Here is an 18,314-nt window from a genome sequence, read left to right as displayed (position 1 = left end):
ATACAACATGTTCTATGCAGATCCAGTCACTGAAGTTATGAATAAATATTCTTCATACTAAATTGAGAAATAATTAGACTCCACTTACAATCCCTCTGCTATACACTCTAGCACCAGCTCCTCTCCTTTCAGCAGATGTACCTCTGACTGAACACCAGAGGGTACCAGAAGGCTCGGTCTTCTCTCTGGAATGGCATAGGCTTCCATGGGCAGAAAAGGACAGGCATAAGATGTATAGTAGGTATATTTCTGAAACCATAGGAGCAACTGCAGTAGGTGTTTGTCCACACTTGAGTGTTTTGGTACATTCTCTTAGCATATATATACACAGTACCAGTCAAAAGCTTGGACACACCTACGTATTCAAAGGTTTTTCCTAATATTGTACTATGTTCTACATTGTAGAATAATAGTGAAGACATCAAATCTATGAAATAGCACATATGGAATAATGTAGTAACCAAAAAACATTTAAACAAATCAAAATATATTTTATTATTCAATGTAGCCACCCTTTTCCTTGATGACACCATTGCACACTCTCTGCATTCTCTCAACCAGCTTCATGAGGAATGCTTTTCAAACAGTCTTGATAGAGTTCCCATATATGCTGAGCACTTGTTTGCTGCTTTTCCTTCACTCGGCTATGAAAAGCCAACTGACATTTACTCCTGAGGTGCTGACCTGTTGCACCCTCTACAACCACTGCGATTATTATTATTTGACCCTACTGGTCATCTATGAACGTTTGAACATATTGGCCATGTACTGTTATAATCTCCACCCAGCACAGCCAGAAGAGGATTGGCCACCCCTCAGGGCCTGGTTCCTCTCTAGGTTTCTTCCTAGGTTCCTGCCTTTCTAGGGGGGGTTTCCTAGCCACTGTGCTTCTACATCTGCATTGCTTGCTGTTTGGGGTTTTAGGCTGGGTTTCTGTACAGTACTTTGTGACGTCGGCAGATATTAAAAGGGCTTTATAAATACATTTGATTGATTGATTGACTCTGCAGTCCAACTCATTCTAAACTATCTCAATTGGGTTGAGGTTGGGGGATTGCGTAGGTCAGATCATCTGATGCAGCACTCCATCACTCTCCTTGGTCAAATAGCCCTTACATAGCCTGGAGGTGTGTTTTGAGTCATAGTCCCACTAAGCCCAAACCAGATGGGATGAAGTATCACTGCAGAATGCTGTGGTAGCCATGCTGGTTAAGTGTGCCTTGAATTCTAAATACATCTCAGATAGTATCTCCAGCAAAGCACCCCCACGCCATCACACCTCCTCTTCCATGCTTCAAGGTGGGAACCACATATGCAGAGATCATCCATTCACCTACTCTGCATCTCACAAAGACAGCGGTTGGAACCAAAAAATTCAAATTTGGACTCCAGATTTCCACCGGTCTAATGTACATTGTTTGTGTTTTTTGGAAGAAGCAAGTCTCTTCTTCTTATTGGTGGCCTTTAGTAGTGTTTTCTTTGTAGCAATTCGACCATGAAGGACTGATTCACACAGTCTCCTCTGAACAGTTGATGTTGTGATGTGTGTTACTTGAACTCTATGAAGCATTTATTTGGGTGGCAGATAACTCTAATGAACTGATTCTCTGCAGCAGAAGTAACTCTGGGTCTTCCTTTCCTATGGCGGTCCTCATGAGAGCTGGTTTCATCATAGTACTTGATGGTTTTTGCGACTGCATTTGAAGAAACATTCAAAGTTATTGACATTTTCTGGATTGACTGACCATCATGTCTTAAAGTAATGATGGACCGTCATTTCTCTTTGCCTATTTGAGCTATTCTTGCCATAATATGGACTTGGTCTTTTACCAAATAGGGCTACTTCTGTATACCACCCCTACCTTGTCACAACACAACTGATTGGCTCAAACACATTAAGAAGGAGAAGATATTCCACAAATTAACTTTTAACAAGGCACACCTGTTATTTGTACTGCATTCCAGGTGACTACCTCATGAAGCTGATTGAGAGAATGCCAAGAGTGTGCAAAGCTGTCATCAAGGCAAAGGGTAGCTACTTTGAAGAATCTCAAATATAAAATGTATTTTTATTTGTTTAACATTTTTTGGGTTAGTACATGATTCCATATGTGTTGTTTCATAGTTTTGATTTCTTCACTATTATTCAACAGTGTAGAAAATAGTTTAAAACCTGGAATGAGTAGGTGGCTCAAACTTTTGACTGGTACTGATAAAATTACATAGATGAATCTCATTCAACGTGTGCATATTAAACATGTATTGACTTTTCCTATAAATCAGTTTGAGCCTTTAGTCAGTCAAATACTATGAACTGTAATGGGATATTATCATTCATGTTAAAGTCAAATATAATGTTAAAGCAACTCCCCACTGCTGTCAGTCATCTAACTCACAAGCAGGTTTTACTGAAATGTAAACTAAATATGAAGACCCACCTTGATCCAATGGAGCCATGTCTATTCCTCTGATCTAAAGTACATGCCTGCACCTTTTTTCACCTGCACACTTTGCACTTTTGTAAAATAAAACCATATATAATGTTGATAGACTTTTGAATCCGACAATTGTCTTTGACATGTGTGGGGACAGCACTCCTCCCTCCCCTTACACCATCACTGCATCTAGTGTCCTAAACATGCCCTTTCAAAGCATACTCAACATGTAGGGCAGGGATTTCAACCTGGGTGTAGTATGTTGCTGACCGGTCTTACAGACACCTATTTAATCCGTTTTTTCAAGTGCTACTTGTAATGTAAGTGTATCGGAGCCTTAATGTTGCACTTAGAATATGAGGATGTCCTCTTGGTCTAATGTTTAGAGGAAGGACTATAGCTTGCCTGTCCCTGGTATAAAACAGGTTGAGAAACATTGATGCAGGGCATTACACTGTCAACCTACAGCTCTTGACGACCACCGACATGGCTGTCTTCCGAACGATGGTCCGTATGACGGAGAATGCAGCGAAGCAGCAGTAGTCTCTCCGGCTATCCTTCTCCAGGGCGTTGGAGATGTAGAGGTTGCCGTCATGGCCCATGGACACCCTCTCATCCTGTTCAATATGTTGGAGACCTGGAGGAAACAATATATCGTTTTCATAGACACACAATGGAAAATGTTTTGCAACAGAAAGCGACAATTTGTGTTTGATATTGAACAAGCCGAAAATGTGTGTTTCTTATTGGAAGTGTAAAGGAAGAACTAGGGTCACATGACATGACTGACCATACTGTGGCTTTAAATATGGCAGCCAATAACCTCTCTAGGCTAGGGGGCGGTATTTTCACGTCCAGATGAAAAGTGTGACCAAACTAAACTGCCTGCTACTCAGGCCCAGAAGCTAGGATATGCATAGTATAAGTAGATTTGAATAGAACACACCCTGACGTTTCTGTTTGAATGATGTCTGTGAGTATAACATAACTTATTTTGGCAGGCGAAAACCCGAGGACAAACCATCCAGGATTTTTTTTTTTTTAGGTCACTCTGTTTTTAATGGGTTTTCTATGTGGATCTAGATATCTAAGGCACTTCCTTGCAGTTCCTATCGCTTCCACTGGATGTCAACAGTCTTTATAAATTGGATGATGTTTTTCCTTTGAGAAATGAACAAGTAGGGCTGTTCAGAAGGAGGGTCGAGGCTAGTGTACTGTTGTGGTTGGGGTGCGCGACCTGAAAGCTCGCTCCACTTTGTTTTTATCCACTATTGAACGCAGTTTATCCCGTCTTAAATTGTATTGATTATTTACGTTAAAAAATCCTGTCTCCCTGTTGCACTGTCTTAGGCCTCTCACAGTACGGACATTGCAATTTATTGCCCTGGCCACATCTGCAGTCCTCATGCCTAAGGCACATTCACACAGATAAGCAGGGTCCCTGGGCATCTTTCTTTTTGTGTTTTTCAGAGTCAGTAGAAAGGCCTCTTTAGTGTTCCAAGTTTTCATGACTGTGACCTTAATTGCCTACCATCTGTAAGCTGTTAGTGTCTTAACAACCGTTCCACAGGTGCATGTTCATTAATTGTTTATGGTTCATTGAACAAGCATGTGTTAAAACCCTTTACAATGGAAATCTGTAAAGTTATTTTGATTTTTACGAATTATCTTTGAAAGACAGGGTCCTGAAAAAGGGACGTTTCTTTTTTTTGCTGAGTTTGTGCCTTTTAAACTATAACCATTTAATATGTGCATAAAAGCTCCAATAGCTTCAATAGTAAATAGTGACTAGCTAGCTAGCTATCTACTAGCTAAGTCCTGGACCAGACCTGGCCCAAAACTAGTGCGGACAAGAACTAACTGTGGTCTAGTTCTGATCCGTACTAGCTCTGGTCCAGCTCTGATCCAGGGAGTAACTAGCACCTAGCTAGCTCTGGTCCCCGCACTAACTAGCTCTGGTCAATGCTCTGGTCCAGGGCATAGCTCGGATCATTGGTCTAGCTCTGGTCCGCATTAACTAGCTCTGGTACAGACTGACTCACCTTAGATTTTCTTCAGGAAATTTCATTTTCTAATTCCTAGTTTAGAATTCGTATTTAATTTCTTATTTTTATTTGGGCCACTTTATGAGAAGCTGCTCTCAGCTCTAAAAAAACAAGCATTTCTTTTTGAGCTCCTCCCGAATTGAAAAGTGTGTGATTTGGCTAGATGGAACTAGAACGGCTGAGAGCCTAAGCATATGGCCTTATCCCCATTGAGACACTACTTCATACAGTGCTGTGATGTCATTATACCCTCTTTTGGCTATTGCGAAAAAAGGTGACAAAATGTCCAAATTTAAAGGGAACTATGTTGAGCGGCCCTAATTCTTCTTGTGTAATAACAAAAAAGCTCATTCCCATTACTATGCCAATTTAAAACAACTACTGAATTACTACATAAGAACATGTCAATACTATTTTGTGACCTGGGTAATAACAATATTACAACAGAGGTATAGGAGCAACCTAATGTAAAGTGTTACTGTACTCTATTTCAATTGAAATGTGTATAAAGTGACATATTCCCTTCTAAACTGTTTCAGTTGGATGGTGCTGTAAAGATTGAACTAGTGGTCTATTTTCTCACCAATAGTCATCCAGTAGATCTTTCGTGGAGGGATCCCCTGTGGTGGATTGCATTCCAGAATCACAGGCTGGCCCTCTTTGACAACTATTGGGGCAATCTTCTCTTTGGGGAACTTTGGGGTACCTGTGCAATGGTTAGGCATGTTTTACTCATGTCAACACCTTTAGATAGGATTCCAAATGTAACACTCACAGTCTTGCTGTAAGATGCAAAACTGTTCACTATGCTAGGTTCTTACAACATGAGAGTGGCACTCACTTGGTACAATGAGTTCAATTTCCTCTGATACTGCTGTTCCCAGATTGTTTGAAGCGTAGCACTGATACATCCCCTGGAACTGCGCAAGGCGCCCGCTATGAATCACAAAACTCCCATTGTTTCTCTCTTTTTTGACCCCCAAGTCGAAGAGGGGATCTATGGCCTGGCCATCTTTTGTCCATCTGTATCTGTTGGGGCAATGAAGCATTTTGTAATGCTTGGTTACAGTTATGATATTTAGCTTGAGATGCAACAATAAGCATTGGGTTAATGCTGATAGTGTGAACAATCCATAAGCATAAGGGCAAAAAACAGGGAGATCCTAGGACGAATCGCAGTCATCTCACTCACACTGGTTGTGGGTTGCCTTTGGCTTCACATCTCATGGAAAAACTGCCTTCAAAGGGTAAGGCAATGACAGGGCCAGCGGTCTGCACTGTTATGGTCGGTAGCTGCTCCACTGCAGGATGAAAAGATAGAAATCATACATTCGTCTCCATATTGCTTTCATCAAACAAACACTTTAACAACTTGACTACCATTATGGGGATTTGGTCATGTTTTGTGCAATGTACAGCAGGAAATGTATAACTTATGCTTGTTGGAAGATTAATATTGAGAAACTAGCTCTATTTGCCCACATGTCTGAGCTAATAATGAACTGCAGTGCAGACAGCGATTAAACCAACAAGACATACCAATCTTGCACTGCATGTTACACATGCCTGAAGTAAATGACCCGTCATAGGCATGAATTTAGTTAGCCATGTCTCTGACAGCTGGACCATATACTCTCTCTTCACTGCCCATCATGGGCATAGGGTGTGTCTAAAACATTCCCCTATAGACTATGAAATATACTGAATGTACAAAAGATTATGAACATGTTCTTTCCATGACATAGACTGACCAAGTGAATCCAGGTAAAAGCTATGATCCCTTAATGATTTCACTTGTTAAATCCACTTCATTCAGTCAATTTAGACATGGATTGTGTATGTGTGCCATTCATAGGGAAAATGGGCAAGACAAAATATTGAAGTGCCTTTGGGGTATGGTAGTAGGTGCCAAGTGCACCGGTTTGTGTCAAGAACTGTAACGCTGCTGGGTTTTCACAGTCAACAGTTTCCCTTGTGTATCAAGAATGGTCCACCACCCAAAGGACATCCAGACAACTTGACACAGCTGCATCCCTGTGGAAAACTTGACACCTTGTAGAGTCCATGTCCCGACTAATTGAGGCTGTTCCGAGAGCAAAAGGGTGGGGTGTTCTTAATGTTTTGTACACTCAGTGTAAGTTGCCAATACTGCACTTTACCTTCCAGGGGGATATCGAGTCCTCCGGCCCTGGAGGTCAAGGCCAAGAGGAAAGCAAGGCCCAAGCTCCACAGCGACCTCATCACTCCACCGCCGTTGAGCAGAGACTGTCCAGGAGAGCAGGCGACACTACTGACAGCACCACAGCTTTGACCCACTAGATCAGCGGATAGCTGTCAACACTTAGAGGGATAGGACCTAGATGTGCAGAGACACAGGAAAATATAAAAACTGTCAGTAACCCAGTGGTGTGTACTCATGGAGTCATTTTCCTTCAATTTGCAAGAGGCTGAATGTATCTCACTGGAGAAAGCATCAGTATGTGTATCCCAGCTGTCTGGTAAAATTGAGAATGACATTGTTGCCCCATTGAATGCAACATGTGCCATGTAAAAAAAGCTAACGTTTAAGTTTGCTCAGAACATGAGAACATATGAAAGCTGGTGGTTCCTTTTAACATGAGTCTTCAATATTCCCAGGTAAGAAGTTTTAGGTTGTAGTTATTATAGGACTATTTCTCGCTATAACATTTGTATTTCATATACCTTTGACTATTGGATGTTCTAATAGATACTTTAGTATTGCCAGCCTAATCTCGGGAGTTGATAGGCTTGAAGTCATAAACAGCGCAATGCTTGAAGCAAAGTGCAGAGCTGCTGGCAAATGCAGGAAAGTGCTGTTTGAATGAATGCTTATGAGCCTGCTGCTGCCTACCACTGCTCAGTCAGACCGCTCTATCAAATCATAGACTATATCATAATAACACACAGAAATATGAGCCTTAGGTCTTTAAAATGGTCAGATCCGGAAACTATCATTTCGAAAACAAAATGTTTTTTCTTTCAGTGAAATACGGAACCGTTCCGTATTTTATCTAAAGGGTGGCAACCCTAAGTCTAAATATTGCTGTTACATTGCACAACCTTCAATGTTATGTCATAATTATGTAAAATTCAGGCAAATTAATTACGGTCTTTGTTAGGAAGAAATGGTCTTCACACAGTTCGCAACGAGCCAGGCTGCCCAAACTGCTGCATATACCCTGACTCTGCTTGCACAGAACGCAAGAAAAATGACACAATTCCCCTAGTTAAAAGAAATTCATGTTAGCAGGCAATATGAACTAAATATGCAGGTTTAAAAATATATACTTGTGTATTGATTTTAAGAAAGGCATTGATGTTTATGGTCAGGTACACATTGGTGCAACGACAGTACTTTTTCACGAATGCGCTTGTTAAATCGCCCGTTTGGCGAAGTAGGCTGTGATTCAATGACAAATGAACAGGCACCGCATCGATTATATACAACGCAGGACAAGCTAGATAAACTAGTAATATCATCAACCATGTGTAGTTAACTAGTGATTATGTTAAGATTGATTGTTTTTTATAAGATAAGTTTAATGCTAGCTAGCACCTTACCTTGGCTCCTTGCTGCACTCGCATAACAGGTGGTCAGCCTGTCACGCAGTCTCCTCGTGTAGTGCAATGTAATCGTCCATAATCGGTGTCCAAAAATGCCGATTACCGATTGTTATGAAAACTTGAAATCGGCACTAATTAAATTGGCCATTCCGATTAATCGGTCAACCTTTAATTGTTACATCTTGTTGTGCCATTGTCCTCCGGTGGCTAGCTAACTAAAATCGTCCATTTCCTAAATTAGCCATGGATGGATGGAGATAGGGATTTGAACTTGTGGTATTACTTATTGGCAAACGATTATAAACAGTAATTCTGATCCAACCATAAATTCCTACATTGTGCCCCTGGCCTGAGAGAATGGAAGTTCAATATATAGTTAGATGTAGTAGGCTGATGTTAACTAGCTGGCCTGGCGCATCATTGTTCATGAAAGGAAGTTGGGCTAGTGAGCAAGCATTTTTGCCAGGTAGCCTAGGAAAACAAAAAATAAAAGCGTGTACTGTATCACAGAGTCATAGACCATTTCGGCAACATGAACAGCATCCCTATACTGACTTTTAGTGGAGAAAAGTAAATCTTGAATTGCCCAAGGGACAATTTGCTTTGCAAATCAGTAAATAAACGGAAGCGAAATGGTTAAATTGCCTATATGTACTAGTAAAATCATATATAAAATGCACTGGGTACAGTTTGATAGACTACCCCTCAGACAGCAATTTTTTTTTTTTAAACAGCACCATTGCCCAAGCAAATACTGAAGCAACCCGGCTAGGCAATCACCATGTCTTTCCTTACTCTCTTCTGAATAACAGTAATGTCCCATATCACACATCCTCTCTCAACGGGTGTAATTCATTGGTACATCATTGTTGTAAAACATGCCAGTGGTTTGGGATTACCCTTGATTAGATTAGATGAGGTACGATCACGAATATCCTACCAACGGAACATCAAAAACTGTAATATCTTATGTTTCGTGGCTGAATAATGACATGGATATTCAGCTAGAGGGATGTACGCTACACGGCAAGATAGAACAGCACACTCCGGTAAGACGAGGGGGGCGGTCTGTGCATATTTGTAAACAACAGCTGGTGCACAATATCTAAGAAAGTCTCTAGATTTTGCTCGCCTAAAGTAGAGTATCTTGTGCTAAAATGCAAACCACACTATTTGCCTAGAGAGTTTTCAGCTATACATTTTGTCGCTGTTTATTTACCACCACAGACGGACGCTGACACTAAGACCGCACTCAGTCAGCTGTATAAGCAAATAAGCAAACAGGAAACCGCTCACCCAGAGGCGGCCCTCCTAGTGGCCGGAGATTTTAATGCAGGGAAACTTAGATCAGTTCTACCTAATCTCTATCAACATGTTAAATGTGCAACCAGAGAGAAAACAATTCTAGATCACCTGTACTCTACACACAGAGACGCGTACAAAGCTCTCTCTCGCCCTCCATTTGGTAAATCCAACCACAATTCTATCCTCCTGATTCCTGTTTACAAACAAAAAGTAGGAAACACCAGTGACTCGGGCTATAAAAAAAAGTGGTCAGGTGAAGCAGATGCTAAATTACAGGACTGTTTTGCTATCACAGACTGGAACATGTTCCGGGATTCTTCCGATGACATTGAGAAGTACACCACATCAGTCACTGGATTTATCGTTAAGTGCATCAGTCACTGGTTTTATCAATAAGTGCATTGAGGACATTGTCCCCACAGTGACTGTACGTACGTACGTACATACCCCAACCAGAAGCCATGGATTACAGGCAACATTCACACTGAGCTAAAAGGGTAGAGCTGCCGCTTGCAAGGTGCGGGACTTTAACCCGGAAGCTTATAAGAAATCCTGCTATGCCCTCTGACGAACCATCAAACAGGCAAAGTGTCAAAACAGGGCTAAGATTGAATCGTACTACACCGGCTGAAACACTAGTCTTATGTGGCAGGACTTACAAACTATTACAGACCACAAAGGGAAGCACAGCAGCGAGCTGCCTAGTGACACAAGCCTACCAGAAGAGCTAAATCACTTCTATGCTCACTTCGAGGCAAGCAACACTTAGGCGGCTTGCATGAAAGCATCAGCTGTTCCGGACAACTGTGTGATCACGCTCTACGTAGCCAACGCAAGTAAGACCTTTAAACAGGTCAACATTCACAAGGCTGCGGGGCCAGACGGATTAGCAGGACGTGTGCTCTGGGCATGTGCTGATCAACTGGCAAGTGTCTTCACTGACATTTTCAACATGTTCCTGGTTGAGTCTCTAATACCAACATGTTTCAAGAAGACCACCTTAGTCCCTGAAGGCAACCTGCCTAAATGACAACAGACCCGTAGCACTCACATCTGTAGCCATAACGTGCTTTGAAAGGCTGGTAATGGCTCACATCAACACCACTATCCCCAACATTGACGAATACGCTGATTCGGTGAGCGAGTTCATTAGAATGTGCGTTGAAGATGTCATTCCCATAGCAACGATGAAAACATTCCCAAACCAGAAACCGTGGATTGATGGCAGCATTCGCGTGAAACTGAAAGCCCGAACCACTGCTTTTAATCAGGGCAAGGTGACCGGAAACATGACCGAATACACACAGTGTAACTATTCCCTCCGCAAGGCAATCAAACAAGCTAAGCGTCAGTATAGAGACAAAGTAGAATCTCAATTCAACGGCTCAGACACAAGAGGCAGGGTCTACAGTCAATCACGGATTACAAAAAGAAAACCAGCCCAGTCACGGACCAGGATGTCTTGCTCCCAGGCAGACTAAATAACTTTTTTGCCCGCTTTGAGGACAATACAGTGCCACTGACATGGCCCGCAACTAAAACATGCGGACTCTCCTTCACTGCAGCCGACGTGAGGAAAACATTTAAACGTGTCAACCCTCGCAAGGCTGCAGGCCCAGACGGCATCCCCAGCCGCGCCCTCAGAGCATGTGCAGACCAGCTGGCTGGTGTGTTTACGGACATATTCAATCAATCCCTATCCCAGTCTGTTGTTCTCACATGCTTCAAGAGGGCCACCATTGTTCCTGTTCCCAAGAAAGCTAAGGTAACTAAGCTAAACGACTACCGCCCCGTAGCACTCACTTCCGTCATCATGAAGTGCTTTGAGAGACTAGTCAAGGACCATATCACCTCCACCCTACCTGACAACCTAGACCCACTCCAATTTGCTTACCGCCCAAATAGGTCCATAGACGATGCAATCTCAACCACACTGCACACTGCCCTAACCCATCTGGACAAGAGGAATACCTATGCGAGAATGCTGTTCATCGACTACAGCTCAGCATTTAACACCATAGTACCCTCCAAGCTCGACCCCACCCTGTGCAACTGGTTAATGGACTTCCTGACGGGCCGCCCCCAGGTGGTGAGGGTAGGCAACAACATTTCCACCCCGCTGATCCTCAACACTGGGGCCCCACAAGGGTGCGTTCTGAGCCCTCTCCTGTACTCCCTGTTCACCCACGACTGCGTGGCCACGCACGCCTCCAACTCAATCATCAAGTTTGTGGACGACACAACAGTGGTAGGCTTGATTACCAACAACGACGAGACGGCCTACAGGGAGGAGGTGAGGGCCCTCGGAGTGTGGTGTCAGGAAAATAACCTCACACTCAACAAAACTAAGGAGATGATTGTGGACTTCAGGAAACAGCAGAGGGAACACCCCCTATCCACATTGATGGAACAGTAGTGGAGAGGGTAGTAAGTTTTAAGTTCCTCGGCGTACACATCACAGACAAACTGAATTGGTCCACCCACACAGACAGCATCGTGAAGAAAGGGCGGCAGCGCCTCTTCAACCTCAGGAGGCTGAAGAAATTCGGCTTGTCACCAAAAGCACTCACAAACTTCTACAGATGCACAATCGAGAGCATCCTGGCGGGCTGTATCACCGCCTGGTACGGCAACTGCTCCGCCCACAACCGTAAGGCTCTCCAGAGGGTAGTGAGGTCTGCACAACGCATCACCGGGGGCAAACTACATGCCCTCCAGGACACCTACACCACCCGATGTTATAGGAAGGCCATAAAGATCATCAGATCATATATGGTATATACAGCAGGTATATGCCTCACTACTGTTATAGCCTCACTACTGTCATAGTCTCACTACTGTCATAGCCTCGCTACTGTTATAGCCTCACTACTGTTATAGCCTCGCTACTGTTATAGCCTCGCTACTGTTATAGACTCACTACTGTTATAGCCTCACTACTGTCATAGCCTCACTACTGTCATAGCCTCGCTACTGTTATAGCCTCACTACTGTTATAGCCTCACTACTGTTATAGCCTCACTACTGTTATAGCCTCACTACTGTCATAGCCTCGCTACTGTTATAGCCTCGCTACTGTTATAGACTCACTACTGTTATAGCCTCACTACTGTTATAGCCTCACTACTGTCATAGCCTCACTACTGTTATAGCCTCACTACTGTTATAGCCTCGCTACTGTTATAGCCTCGCTACTGTTATAGACTCACTACTGTTATAGCCTCACTACTGTCATAGCCTCGCTACTGTTATAGCCTCACTACTGTTATAGCCTCACTACTGTTATAGCCTCGCTACTGTTATAGCCTCACTACTGTCATAGCCTCACTACTGTTATAGCCTCACTACTGTTATAGCCTCACTACTGTCATAGCCTCATTACTGTTATAGCCTCACTACTGTTATAGCCTCACTACTGTCATAGCCTCACTACTGTTATAGCCTCACTACTGCTATAGCCTCGCTACTGTTATAGCCTCGCTACTGTTATAGCCTCGCTACTGTTATAGCCTCGCTACTGTTATAGACTCACTACTGTTATAGCCTCGCTACTGTCATAGCCTCGCTACTGTCATAACCTCGCTACTGTTATAGCCTCACTACTGTCATAGCCTCGCTACTGTTATAGCCTCGCTACTGTCATAGCCTCGCTACTGTTATAGCCTCGCTACTGTTATAGCCTCACTACTGTCATAGCCTCACTACTGTCATAGCCTCACTACTGTCATAGCCTCACTACTGTTATAGCCTCACTACTGTTATAGCCTCACTACTGTTATAGCCTCGCTACTGTTATAGCCTCACTACTGTTATAGCCTCACTACTGTCATAGCCTCACTACTGTTATAGCCTCGCTACTGTCATATCCTCGCTACTGTCATAGCCTCACTACTGTTATAGCCTCACTACTGTTATAGCCTCACTACTGTTATAGCCTCACTACTGTTATAGCCTCGCTACTGTTATAGCCTCGCTACATAGCCTCGCTACTGTTATAGCCTCACTACTGTTATAGCCTCGCTACTGTTATAGCCTCACTACTGTCATAGCCTCACTACTGTTATAGCCTCACTACTGTTATAGCCTCACTACTGTCATAGCCTCATTACTGTTATAGCCTCACTACTGTTATAGCCTCACTACTGTCATAGTCTCACTACTGTTATAGCCTCACTACTGCTATAGCCTCACTACTGTTATAGCCTCACTACTGTTATAGCCTCGCTACTGTTATAGACTCACTACTGTTATAGCCTCACTACTGTTATAGCCTCACTACTGTCATAGCCTCGCTACTGTCATAGCCTCGCTACTGTTATAGCCTCACTACTGCTATAGCCTCACTACTGTTATAGCCTCGCTACTGTTATAGCCTCGCTACTGTTATAGCCTCGCTACTGTTATAGACTCACTACTGTTATAGCCTCACTACTGTCATAGCCTCGCTACTGTCATAGCCTCGCTACTGTCATAGCCTCGCTACTGTCATAGCCTCGCTACTGTCATAGCCTCACTACTGTTATAGCCTCACTACTGTTATAGCCTCACTACTGTCATAGCCTCACTACTGTCATAGCCTCACTACTGTTATAGCCTCGCTACTGTTATAGCCTCACTACTGTCATAGCCTCACTACTGTTATAGCCTCACTACTGTTATAGCCTCACTACTGTCATAGCCTCATTACTGTTATAGCCTCACTACTGTTATAGCCTCACTACTGTCATAGTCTCACTACTGTTATAGCCTCACTACTGCTATAGCCTCACTACTGTTATAGCCTCACTACTGTTATAGCCTCGCTACTGTTATAGACTCACTACTGTTATAGCCTCACTACTGTTATAGCCTCGCTACTGTCATAGCCTCGCTACTGTTATAGCCTCACTACTGCTATAGCCTCACTACTGTTATAGCCTCACTACTGTTATAGCCTCGCTACTGTTATAGCCTCGCTACTGTTATAGACTCACTACTGTTATAGCCTCACTACTGTCATAGCCTCACTACTGTCATAGCCTCGCTACTGTCATAGCCTCGCTACTGTTATAGCCTCGCTACTGTCATAGCCTCGCTACTGTCATAGCCTCACTACTGTTATAGCCTCACTACTGTTATAGCCTCACTACTGTCATAGCCTCACTACTGTCATAGCCTCACTACTGTTATAGCCTCACTACTGTTATAGCCTCGCTACTGTTATAGCCTCGCTACTGTCATAGCCTCACTACTGTCATAGCCTCAATACTGTTATAGCCTCACTACTGTCATAGCCTCACTACTGTTATAGCCTCACTACTGTCATAGCCTCACTACTGTTATAGCCTCACTACTGTCATAGCCTCACTACTGTTATAGCCTCACTACTGTCATAGCCTCACTACTGTTATAGCCTCACTACTGTCATAGCCTCACTACTGTTATAGCCTCACTACTGTCATAGCCTCACTACTGTCATAGCCTCACTACTGTTATAGCCTCACTACTGTCATAGCCTCACTACTGTTATAGCCTCACTACTGTTATAGCCTCACTACTGTTATAGCCTTACTACTGTTATTTATCACCGTCTTTTTTACTGTTGTTTTTGTTTCTTTACTTATCTATTGTTCACCTATGACCTTTTTTTGCACTGTTGGTTAGAGCCTGTAAGTAAGCATTTCACTGTAAGGTGAATACCGAATACCTGTTCTATTCGGTGCACTTGACAAATAAACTTTGATTTTATTAAATTGTAAAACTGGGATGGCAGCATCAAATGGCATGCTTACAGAAAACCTTATTGGCACATAATATAAGATGCTGCTATGGATGATTGCTGGAGTGGGTAGACTTAAGTATGTATATAGTAGTAAGCCTGTGGGTATTGTGGGTTTCAGCCTGTGGGTACTGTGGCACTGCCAAAGGGCTCACTCTACAAATGAATCACTCAGTCACAGGAGCGGGAGTCTGCCTTGTCCAAACACAAACCAATGATGTATCTCCCGCCAACCTCCCACAATGGAGTGTAACGTTGCCGGTTGGTCTTAGTTAGTAATATGAGTAAATGCAGGTTAATTTGGCAATTACTGTATACCAGGGCTAGGATTAATTCAACAATGGAATTGAGAGTCAAGTAAAACATTGGAAATTGTCCAATATTCTCAGTGAGGTTAAGTTTTCAATTTGTGAATTGAATTTCATTTGGAATTGGATAGTTGGTTGCCTTTTTGTGACAGAAATAAACCTAATTCATGATAAAGCAACTACGGTATGGTAAAACAGTCACAGCATCACACGATGTACCACATATAGTTCAACAACAAAAGAAGACACTAAAAAAGACTCCAATATTTCTGTACATACTGAAATATTGTGAATAATTCATTTTTTCATTGTAGAATATATGATATGATATATATATATGATATGATATATATGTGTAAAACAGTCCATAAAATGCAAGCAACCTTGCTTAAAATTAACAATTTGACCCGTTTCCAGATTTTGTTGATCCTGACAACAAATAATCAACATCGTGCCTGACCTTACCAAGGATGTAACTCATTCAAGCTAAACAAAGCCTCTGTTTTGTAAACATAAATAACCTTTTGGATTATGAAAATGATTGGGCTTCATCAGGGTACAGTATGTACATGGAAGATCATGCAACAACCTCCCAGTTTACATTGACTCAAATAGCCAAAGTTGGATGAAATAAAACGTAAATTATTTCATTAATGTGATGAAGTCCATTCTTGCAGTATTGAAGAAACGCAAGGCTTTGGAATATAAACAGGTAACATGCTCCCAACATTTGTTTGGAAGCAGAGGGATCTATTACCAGACCACGTCAGGATATTGAACCCTCCAATCGCCAGGGATTGTGTTTACGTGACCAATAGTCAGCCGAGGAATGAGTGTGGGTCCACCACCCTGCTAATCCCTTTACCACAGCAACTCAAAACACACATTGCATTGTACCTCGTTACTCATTGACTTGAAATTCCAAACATACTATTAATCATCAATCCATTGGGAAAAAAAACTCCTTTCCAAAAGAGCAACAACATACAGTAAATGGCATGGAAATTAGAGTATACTCACTGAAATCTTTCAACTGTGGATGCCTATAGGCTGTGAGCAAATCACCTGCACTGAAAGTCCATTTAAATGCGTCAGAAATCTGTGCTGTGCAAGTTCAGGCACACCGGACAGGAACAGACAGTGAGCATTCCAGCTCACCCTTCATGTTGCTTATTTTTCGCCCAGTGAACGCCTCTCGTCCGCCCCTCCACTCAAGCGGCTAAAGGAGCTATGGGAGATTCACTGAAGTGACATATGTCGGCAAAGCCTCTCACTTGGCAAAGAGGCTCTCTAAGCCGAACGACAATGACTTGGACAAAGCCACGGCCACAGGGCTATTCACAGAGCATTAAAGAATGAGGGGAGAGGAAGTACAGGCATGCCTCTCTGTCCATACCCCTCCTCACCCTGTACTACCACCCCATACCTCCCTTCACTAAACATGTGCATGATGACACCCATTTACACCCACCCTATTTTAATGATTATAATACAAATAGGTCTTAGCTCCATTGAAGAGAGTGGAGCAGTGGATGACATCTGCTTTCATCAAGCCTCATCTTTTGTAGTTGTGTACTGCACTGGCTTGAGGGGTGGATACTGTTGTTAGAGAAGGACATACATTGCACTCACTGCATGGTTTTACATGTCTGAAAACTTAGGCACAATAGGCTACTTGTATCGTCAACACATAATGGGCCTTTTTGTGAGCTGTCTGTTACACAATATCAGCTAGGCTTGGGCGGTATACTGTATACTGGGTGTTTAGAAATACCAACGGTAAAAAAAACATACACTACATGACCAAAGGTATGTGGACACCTGCTCCACTCTTCTGGGAAGGCTTTCCACTAGATGGTGGAACATTGCTGCGGGAGTTGCTTCCATTCAGCCACAATATCATTAGTGAGGTCGGACACTGATGTTGGGCGATTAGGCTCGGGGTTGAGGTCCGAGATCTGTGCAGGCCAGTCAAGATCTTCCACACCAATGTTGACAAACCATTTCTGTATGAACCTCGCTTTGTCCATGGGGGCATTGTCATGCTGAAACAGGAAAGGACCTTCCCCAAACGGTTGCCACAAAGTTGGAAGAACATAATCGTCTAGAACGTCATTGTATGCTGTAGAGTTAAGATTTCCCTTCACTGGAACTAAGGGGCCTAACCTGAACCATAAAAAACACAACCCTAGACCATTATTCCTCCTCCACCAAACTTTACAGTTGGCACTAAGCATTCAGGCAGGTAGCGTTCTCCTGGCATCTTCCCGACCCAGATTAGTCCGTTGGACTGCCAGATGGTGAAGTGTGACTCATAACTCCAGAGAACATGTTTCCACTGCTCCAGAGTCGAAATGGAGGCAAACTTTAAACCACTGCAGCCGACGCTTGGCATTGCGCATGATGATCTTACTCTTGTGCGGCTGCTCGGCCATGGAAACCCATTTCAGAAAGTTCCCGACAAACAGTTATTGTGCTGACGTTGCTTCCAGAGGCAGTTTGAAACACCTTAGTGACTGTTGCAACCGAGGACAGACCATTTTTATGAGCTGCACGCTTCAGCACTCGCCGGTCCCATTCTGTGAACTTGTTGTGCCTAGACGTCAACGGTAACTGCACTTACCGTTGACCGAGGCAGCTCTAGCAGGGCAGAAATATTACAAACTGACTTGTTGGAAAGGTGGCACCCTTTTTTCCCCTTTTTTTATTTCACCTTTATTTAACCAGGTAGGCTAGTTGAGAACAAGTTCTCATTTGCAACTGCGGTCTGGCCAAGATAAAACATAGCAGTGTGAACAGACAACACAGAGTTACACATGGATTAAACAATTAACAAGTCAATAACACAGTAGAAAAAAAGGGGAGTCTATATACAATG

The 18,314-nt window shown here is 43.0% G+C and overlaps 1 protein-coding gene across 3 annotated transcripts in view; it reads right to left on the bottom strand.

Annotated features, from left to right (window-relative positions):
• Nucleotides 1-18,314, bottom strand: part of chl1a (cell adhesion molecule L1-like a) — a 138,820-nt gene that overhangs the window by 81,076 nt on the left and 39,430 nt on the right. For 2 of the 3 annotated variants that reach the window (XM_035740681.2, XM_035740679.2), the window contains exons 2-7: nucleotides 6,640-6,836; nucleotides 5,673-5,781; nucleotides 5,322-5,509; nucleotides 5,064-5,186; nucleotides 2,902-3,072; nucleotides 89-200 (exon numbers count right to left, since the gene is read on the bottom strand). In XM_035740681.2, coding sequence (XP_035596574.1) covers nucleotides 89-200; nucleotides 2,902-3,072; nucleotides 5,064-5,186; nucleotides 5,322-5,509; nucleotides 5,673-5,781; nucleotides 6,640-6,721 — 785 coding nt within the window. In that variant the 5' untranslated portion in view covers nucleotides 6,722-6,836. Of the gene's footprint in view, nucleotides 1-88; nucleotides 201-2,901; nucleotides 3,073-5,063; nucleotides 5,187-5,321; nucleotides 5,510-5,672; nucleotides 5,782-6,639; nucleotides 6,837-16,456; nucleotides 16,811-18,314 lie in introns of those variants that run through there. The other variant, XM_035740680.2, reaches the window with a different exon arrangement.

The sequence above is a fragment of the Oncorhynchus keta genome, chromosome 28, assembly GCF_023373465.1.
Source record: "Oncorhynchus keta strain PuntledgeMale-10-30-2019 chromosome 28, Oket_V2, whole genome shotgun sequence".
NCBI lineage: Eukaryota > Metazoa > Chordata > Actinopteri > Salmoniformes > Salmonidae > Oncorhynchus > Oncorhynchus keta.
The sequence above is the reverse complement of the archived record's forward strand: the minus strand, read 5'-3'. Positions and strand labels throughout refer to the sequence as shown.